The following is a 9,457-nucleotide window of genomic DNA, read 5'->3' as shown; positions in this document are numbered from 1 at the left end:
TCTGTGCTCTTACCCATGCATATTTGATTTGTCTTGCATATAAGCTTTTACCTTATCAAAACAACACATTGCTTGAAATTTTATAAGCATCTCTCTCCACTCCCGTCTCCCCAATTTTTCATAGTCTGTAATTTATCCCCATCCAGTTTCTTCCCTGTGGCTTAAATTTTGTTCTATGACCAAGTGCAAATGTCCCCTATAAATTTCCCAGTTTGCCAGGAGAGCGCAGACTTAAGCTGCAGTCAGACCTGGAGCTGATTCTTACGGGGGAACCAATGGAGAGAAGACACAAGCGCTGGCCGGCCCTGACGGGGCAGGGGTATGACTTCCTGAGAAAGTCCCTTAGTGCCTTATGGGGCCACGTTAGCCACAGCAGTTAGAGAAAACGATAGGTTCTATCCTTTCTGAATTCACTTTTTTTATCCCTTGGTGTTAGTATTTTCTGATTCTTGACATAAATCCAAACACTGCAGAACAGAATGGACCTAAAAGTTTCTCCTGTTCATCTACAGCCCTCCTCCTGGAGCCTTGACATTTTATCTTTCCTTTTCTGAGAAGGGCTCTTCATTTAATTTGTCACAGATAACTTTTACTGCTGTTGAATTTGCTTGATAGGTCTTAGCAGCTGAGGAGTCTGGTATGTGTGGGGCTCTCCTTTTCAGAATGATTGCCAGGAAGATCCTTTTGCATGCAGGACCCAGAAGAGTGCTGGGCATATGGCACGTGCACAGCTGTTGCTTACTAAAAGCCCTGGTAGTTAAAGACATAGGCTCTGGAATGTGATAGACCTGGGTTCAAATCCCAGCTCTGATGGTCACTAGCTCTGTGGCTTTAGGAAAATTACTTAACCTCTCTGAGCCAGTTTCCTTATCTGCAAAATGAGGACCATGATGAAACCTCATACAGTTTCTGAGGATTGACTGAGATAATACATGTAAGGGACTTAGCACAGTGCCTGACAAAATAAACACAAGAATTATAGCAGCAGTTTCTTCTGCTCTTGTATTTTCATTGGCCTTTTTTTGGTTGGATTCTTCTGGTTTTTCCAGGAAGCACTTGGAATTCCAGATTGGCAGTCTATTTGTCCTCCATTTGTGGCTGAGGGAGGAGCTTAAATGTAAAATAAGCTGACATCTTCCCGCTTTAGTTTTCTCTGTTCTCCCAAATAGCCTGTATGTATGTATCTATCACTGCTCTGAGCATACAGCATTATCACTTACTTGTCCATGTGTCTGTCAACTTTGCTGGGCAATGAAATCCTTGAAGGACTATGTATCAGCACAATATCTAGCACATAATAGGAGCTTTAACAAAAAAAGGTTTATCAAAGGCATACAGGAGTGATAGTGCATGACTAATGAAGCCGGAGCACAGAGCCACCATGCAGACACACCTCTAAAGTTGCAGGGCTTGAAGCAAGAATACAAATGGAGGCCACATGGCATGTCCCTGAATATGTTAAGTCACATGGCCATCCTCTGTTCTCACCTGGGGCCTTGCAGCCTAACCCCAGAGGATCGGACTTTCCCTGGGCAGCCTGCTGCCTGTGAGCTGGAGTCGTTTCATGGATCTGGTGGGGGGTAAGGGGCGAGCAGCAGAAGCTTGGCCTTGGCACAGGTGCCCAGGTTACCTGGTCCTTCTGGAACACACCTGAACCCAGCATGAAGACTGACTTGCCAAGATCCCCAGGGAGCCAGGATCTCCCCAAACTCTCCTACCCGAACAGAGGTGAGGGAGAGGTGCCTTGGGTGACCTGGGGTCTGTGACTTTAGCCAAGGAGCAGCCCTTTCTGTAGTCTCCCAGGCCAGGACACTCCCCCCCCCCCCCCCCCCCCCCATTATAGGGCATATTCCTCTCCCCTAGTTCCTGTTTATTTAATAGGTTGTTGAACATTTCAAAAAGTTTCTTAAAAGACTGTAAAGGAAAAGAAGAATGTGTCATGGAGCGAGCTTTGGCCAGTTCCATGTTAGGAAAGTGATGTCACGTCTTTGAGCACTTCACAGGCACCACACTCCGCGTTCTTTCCCATTTGCCCTTGAAGAGGGTAAAGCTCACTGACATGGAGAGTCAAGTCTTGCTGAGAGGATGTGCCTCTCCACCTCACTGCATTGCCTGGGGGTCCAGCCACCTCATGGCACCACTAACATAAGACAGAGCTCCAGGCACCAAGGTAACGAGGGGCTATGAACCCTGCAGGCCCTCCTGGGTGGAAGGCCCTACTGCAGCCTACGTGGGATTCCCGAGGCCCGTGTGCAGGAGGTGTTGTTACCTAACTGGCTGTGGAGAGCAGCCTTCCAATCCTCTGGGGCCTTGCTATGATACCAATTACATCCGAAAGGCTCCTTAGATTTGATTAACATAACAAAGGAAGCAACTGTACCTGTGAGCACACTCCAAGTACTACTTCAGGGACAGTCTGCCATCTTAACAGCTCAAACTCTAGAAAATGTTTATGATCTCATATACTCAACAAATGATGACAGACAATAAGTTAGGCAATCAAAATTTTAATAACAAAGATACTATTTTTAACATGGTCAAGTATACTTGGCTAAGTCCATATTTTAAAAAACACAAGTATCTAGCCCAACAGTACGACCATACAGCTTTGTACAGAACATTCCATAGATCAACAGAAAATACATTTGAGCACAAAAATAAAAAATATTTAAAGATAATCTCTAAGCAGCATTTTATTTCTGCAAAACAGACATATATCTTGTACTGATTAAATATCTACAAGTGCTTTTCCTTTACAAAAATACATATATTCTTAATAGACTAAGTCATTAACAATGACCTGGTAATCTTTCACTTCAATTTGAATGATTCATAAGCTAAATCTTACAACCACAAAAAGGTTTTTTATTTGTATTAAGATGTTACCACTTTTGACAAAAAAAAAAGCTTAAAATATCTTATATTTCAAAGGAAAATCAGCAACACAACTGTACACTGTACTCTACGATGGTTTTGTTTAACGTGAGGGCTACTCTACAACACTGGTGCTCGCTGGTGCTGCCCGACGTGAGGGCGCAGCAGGACCCGGGCTCCCTCGCGGGCGCGTGTCGTGGACCACAGCTTCATAAGGACACTTGGGCCCCCACCCCATTCTAAAAAAACACAGCAAAGGAAAACTGACCCCAAACAATATGAGGCTGATCCCATTACATTTCCAATGTGCTGAACCCCTGCTCCAGTGGACTGACGTGTGTCTGTGGATAAATAATCTGTTTACTAACTCTACTGTTGCCCAGAAACATTTAATCTTCATTTGTACTAGATTAGTTTCTTATTCAACGAAGCTCTGGAAGATGGAAGAAAACTAGACCCAACATTTAACAGACATCAGTTGCACTTGATGCTAGGTTTAAAGATAATGAACATTAAAAAGCATTGCTGAACAATGTCTCAGTGCTGGCTCCTAGGAAAAGGGGCATAACAGGTACACAGACACATTTTAATGAGCATTTAAAATTAAATTATTTTTAAGTTTAATTTCATAACTTTCTGAAAAGGAAGTGCTCAAGCATTTTAAGTGTTTGAAAGATAGTAAAAGACTAAGAAGTAAACACACTATATGTGACAACTACATTATACTGGGAAGAGAATCACTTTTAAATTATTGGGAAAATGCCATTGCTGTAGGAAAAAAATGGTGAAAACCTTGTAATGCATATTTAAGTACATTTTAATGAACTTTCAATCTCATGTTTTTCCATCAAAACACTACTGAACTAGGTCTCTCAAGACAATCAGCATTGGTTGGTTATTTTGTGCTTTCCAAGGGTTTCGGAGTCTCTAGTATATTTAATATTTTTCAACCTTTCATATGCCAGATTGGCAGACATGCTATGTTCCTTATTGAGTGTGTGTGTGTGTGTGTGTGTGTGTGTGTGTGTGTGTGATTTATAATAGCGTTTCACGTTTTTGTGGTTCTAATCCAGGTATTAAAAATTATGGCAAACACATTCACTTTTGCAATTCTCCTACAACCAACATCTTGAGTATCAAGCTTAGCCTGTGGGAAATTCCTTATGATAAATCACAGTATTTAACAGAGGCTCACGTATGGCCTATCAGAGAGACTTCAGGATGCGAGCTTTACCTTTGAGGTAGCCCACAGCCTGAGCTCCCAAGGAGAATGGTGTAAGAAGAGTGCTTAATTTGATGTATGTATGATCTAGATCTGAGACCCATTTTGCTAATTTGGCTGTGTGGCTGAATTCTAATAACAATAGAGCAATCACTGAGAAACAGGACAGGGAGGTGAAACAGGCCTTTATGAAAATTTTGCTTTTGAATATGAAAAAAGCATTTATGTATGTGAGTCCAATAGAATGTACTATTTTTTTATACAAGTAAGCATGTCAACACTTTACCCAAGTCTGTCTTTAATAAAATTTATCATATTACTAAGAATTCAGGAACCAAGTAAATGTAATTTTTGTTTCTATTTCCTTCATGAAAGAAAAAGCTTCTCAAATTAGAAGACTTTCAAAGTATGTCTTTTTCCCACTTTTCATCCAGAGGAAGGCTATTTGTTGTGTTTATCTCTTTCTCACCTTTGAGGATTTCCTACGACCTGCAAATGGTGCAGAAAAACGAGCGAATTTGAAAAAGTGTGCTCTGCTAATTATAAGAAAAAACCTCCATTTGAGTAATCTCACCATGAAATTTCAATTTAAAGTCTTTCTTTGGTGATATTTTAGCAATTAATCAAGGTTATTGCCTCATAAAATTAAATTGCAATAAAAAAATTTCCAAAGTCCAAACTGTTACAACTCTCTCTCCCCAACATGGTTGTTCCTTAGCAGTAAAGTGTCTTTGGTGATAGGTATTTTCTTATGAAAATCTTTAAAAAAGTGATCACTTTAACTTACAAGTGTCTATTTAGATATGAAATAATAAGAGACAGGTACAGATAACTCAAACTGTATGCAGTAAATCTAAAACAAATGCACAGTAGCAATGAGGCACTTTCTCTTAAATATTTCAATAAAGCTAAACAGTTCATAGTATTATATAACATACCTTTTTTCCTCTTAAAGAATCATTTAAATTTAGATTACATTTGAGCATATAACATAGTTGAGCAAACTCATTACATTTATAAAATGTGGCAATTAGTATGGGACAGGTTTTCAATGAATAAAGAAATAACACATCTTTCTAAAAGTAGTTAAAAGACATCACCCAAGGTAGCTGTACCCCAGATTGAATGAGCTAATGAGCCTTTTAGTTTCTTTTTTTGTACTTCCTGAAAGTATTTTGTCAATCTAGAGAAAAGGCCATATTCTGATTTTTTTCTATTAATGGATGTGATTACCTCAGAGTGATGTGTATAAACTATGGACCTTCAAATCCCAGGTTCCTTGACCCTTTTACTAATATAATATCTAAAGCAGAGAAAACAGATTACAAAACCTTTTATGAAAGTAAAGTTCTTTCAGGTTGTTGCTTAAGAAACAATAGACTAAATAAAAACTTAGTTTTATTTATTCTCCCAATTTTGCAGATTCAGATGATTATTCCTATAGGTTATTTATATAAAGAGTTTGTTTTACTACTACCCTAAGTTTATAAAACTAACCACAAAAGTTGTCTGCATATTTTTTCTATTTCTGGTTTCTTGCAAATTTCACAACCTAATAATTACCTGGGATTTAGTGTATTACTAGATATGAAAGTAGTCCCATACTTATAAAATCATAGTTGAATATATAAAAGAGGTTGGCTGAAGAAGTCTGTGGTTCTGTAGTAATACAGCATTACTCAGGACCATCACAAAGTGTGTACCTTGCCCCAACGACAACTTATGTCCTTCTTTATGTAAATTTTTCACATGTTTTGGCACATATTCCATTGCATTTCAATAAAAATACACAAAAACTATTCTAAATTTCATAATTGCTTCCTATGTATTTCCTTGGAAAATAATGAAATTACATATGATGAAGCAATAGGACAAATGTAAAGAGACTGTATCCATAAAACTCACTTAAGGTTGTAGGTTTTGGCTGATGCCCCCAAAATGACCAGGTCTCATTTGTGGTTTTTAAAATGTACTCTCAATGCAGTTTGCATTAAGTCAATTAAAATAAATTCCCATATGTAAAACATTATTTTAATTACTGACCTAGATGTAACAAATTTCTAACAAGTTTTAAAACCTTTTAGGGATGCCAGGAAGTTAGCTTTTAGGGCATAAAATAATTTCTGTAGCTAAGGAATAAATTCAGTTTTTTGGTTGAGTATAATGGCAATGGTCTATTCCAACCATTTTTATAGATTTTTAACAAAAGAATCTGCCTTTTAAATCTGCTTGTGAGCCCTTCCAAGCACAAACACAATTTAACAAATGAAATTAAAGTACTGCCCTAACCTTTTTCACAAGTCAGAACAGAAACAACAGAAAGCTTTAATATAGGCTATTTGACTTGAAACAAAGACATATGGAAAAAAATTATGATATTTCAGCCTTTTATATTGTGAAATGCATCAAGACTTAGTTGTATTTTGTATGTGTTTGAGTTCTACAATGTTTTATTTCTAAGAAGCATTTTGAGATTTAGAAGGCATTAATTTGTGATATAATTTACTGGAAAATGTAGCACATCTACCATGTATACAGTATAAAAACCGTGTGTGTAACACACAGATTGTGCTCATGTCAGGTTTCTAAAATAAATATTTTTCCTAACTTTCAAGGTTTTTCCTAAGTTTCAGAGGTTAACTTGTTCTGAAGCAATTAATAAAACAATTGCCAATGAAGTTTTTGGAAAACAAATACACATTTTAAAACATTTAAATGAAGTTCTTCATATAATTTAAGGTAACAAGACTTTCTTTGACTTGCAGACTAATCTCAAAATGAATGGAAGACTTAACAAAACTACAAAATCAAGGCCATTCCCATAGCTCTGACTGTAATAAACTTATGTATGAACAGTAATCCCACCCCTCTGATTGCTACAGGATCTAAAGTGAAATATCCTCAGACCACTAATTGTGGTTAGCATATTTATCTACTACACTGCATTTATTCTATTTTATGCAAATGGTTTGGAAATGTGATAGGTAACAGTTTTAACCTATAACTGTTTTGAGACTTGAAATCCATAAAATAGCTAATGTTATCTGCTCTAAAGATCCTAATATTTAAAATCATCATAACCCTCTGCATGCCACAGCAACACATACCTAAGGCCAACTTAAAAAGAGAAACAATGTACTCATTAAATGAGACCAACAATATATGATGCATCCATAAAATGGGCTACACAAAGACGGTTCACAGCAGTACCCGCTTGTCATAAGGCATTATGAGGGAAGAGGAACCTTACTTACACAGTCATTTTGTTAGAAGTAAATGTGATCAGCTGCCAACACTTTGAATGGTTGTGAATCCAGCTTCAGTTCTCCCAGAATCGCACACATTTTCAACCTGGAGGGCTAACGGGCCCTCCTTGTGCAGTTGGTAGACTACACTGACAGATGACTTAAAATGCCTACAATTACAATGTGCTCTAATGTTAAAGAATAATTGGAATTCTTCCCAAAAGATGAACTATGTTACACAGAGAAAGCTTACTGAGAATAGGACAGTGGCTCAAAAACCATTTTTATAAACATATATGCCATATAAAGTAATTTCCAGATATAATAATTACCAGTTTCTTATACAATACTCTATTTGAACAAGAGTAAAAGCGAAAGTATGTGAAAACTGTAACACCACAAAGATTGAGCCATATTACTAGTGTAACTAAACATTAGAACAGTCTTGGGACAACAAGCAAAGTATTCCAAAGGCTGCAGCAGGGATGCACACCCAGCTGACCTCAGTGTGACTTGTACACTGTGAGACAGCACACATAACTTACAGGTGGTTCAGTAGCAGAATGGCACTTGGTTTGCTCTTAATAGAAACAACATAAATGCAACTGACAATTTAGAGACAGACAATGGCCTTATTTGCATGCTGAAAATCTGGTTGTGTCCCTTTAGTCCACACACCTCTTGCTGTGCAATCTGTCCATGAGTAAACAAATAGTGCAGGATTCATCTCAGTGGGGTCCAGGCCCCTTGGTCTAACCGAAGTCAATTCTTGGTCGATACTGCAATACCATGGGATATGACTACAAATAAAAACAAATGATGAGGAAGACTTTTACATGAAAACAATATAGATCATATACCAAAGATTTTAAGGAGTTATAATTTCCAATATTTGCTGATACTAGTTATTATAACAAGGTGACGTTAAAACTATATATTTTTTAAAATTTCTTTGATTAAAAAGTATTACATATATCTTTTTTCCCCCATTGACTTCTCCTCAGCCACTCCCACCCCCCAACACATGCCCTCCCCCGCCTCCCCAGTGTCTTGTGTCCATTGGTAATGCTTATATGCATGCATACAAGTCCTTTGGTTGGTCTCTTACCGCTCCCCCTCCCTCCCGCCTTCCCTCTGAGGTTTGACAGTCAGTTTGATGCTTCTCTGTCTCTGGATCTATTTTTGTTCATCAGTTTATGTTGTTCTATATATTTTTAACTTATTGAGGTAACAACAATGGTTAATATTATGTAAATTTCAGGTGTACAATGGTATAATTTGCTATCTGTATACTCTATTGCTTGCTCACCACCCAAAATCTAGTTTCCTTCCATTACCATATATTTGAACCCCTTTATACAATTTGCCCTCCCCTACCTCACTTCCCCTTTGGTAACCACCATTCTGTTGTTTGTATCTATAAAAACTCTATTTTTAAATTGCCATAGTTTTTCTAGAATCAGTAAAGTTTTCCATAATATATGACAAAGGTCAAGTTTAAAGTCCTATAGACCTTGCACTGGTTGCACATGACTAGTACAAGTGAGGCAGGGCCTGTGGGCCCTGAAAGCTGTGATGCCTCCTTAAAGGTGTGCACCTGTGGGACTGAACAAGCCAAGGCTGTAGGCTGGGTTCCAACAGAGCTGGACTCGGTGAGAACCTACTGAGTCACAAATTAACACACACCTCCTCTTAGGAATTTATGAAAGTGGGAGAGTTTTCATAAATGACATTTTTTAAGTCAGTTCCACATTTTCTTTTCAGCTTTTAAAAAACACACCAAGTAGCTGATTTGTTACATGAAACATTTAGGTTACTGCCTCCTTTCAATAATCAGTTGATCCTATATTTCAATTTGATTCTTATGTAATTGAATGGTTCAGGTTGTCCTTCGTGTCACTATGTAGAAAAAGTGCCATACACCAGCACATGATACTAGAGAGGAAACAGCTTCCGGTAGACAAATGTATGTGGCACAGTGCTACTTTTCCATCTGCATTTACCCTGTTTTACCACATGTATAGAACCCAAGTCAGAAAGGGTCTGGAGAACCAATGGTTTTCCTTTTCTTAAAGCTGCAGATTCTTGCTTTTAAAATGAAATTTTGAGGAGCTAC

The 9,457-nt window shown here is 37.9% G+C and overlaps 1 protein-coding gene across 4 annotated transcripts in view; it reads right to left on the bottom strand.

Annotated features, from left to right (window-relative positions):
- Positions 1 to 2,491: 2,491 nt before the first annotated feature.
- PCGF5 (polycomb group ring finger 5) overlaps positions 2,492 to 9,457 on the bottom strand; it is a 110,666-nt gene continuing 103,700 nt past the window's right edge. For all 4 annotated transcript variants that reach the window (XM_054728958.1, XM_054728961.1, XM_054728959.1 and 1 more), the window contains one exon: positions 2,492 to 8,141. In XM_054728958.1, the coding sequence (XP_054584933.1) occupies positions 8,094 to 8,141 (48 nt within the window). In that variant the 3' untranslated portion in view covers positions 2,492 to 8,093. The remainder of the gene's footprint in view (positions 8,142 to 9,457) is intronic.

The sequence above is a fragment of the Eptesicus fuscus genome, chromosome 17 (assembly GCF_027574615.1).
Source record: "Eptesicus fuscus isolate TK198812 chromosome 17, DD_ASM_mEF_20220401, whole genome shotgun sequence".
Lineage (NCBI taxonomy): Eukaryota > Metazoa > Chordata > Mammalia > Chiroptera > Vespertilionidae > Eptesicus > Eptesicus fuscus.
Note: the sequence above shows the minus strand (reverse complement) of the source record. Positions and strands in the feature narration are given on the sequence as shown.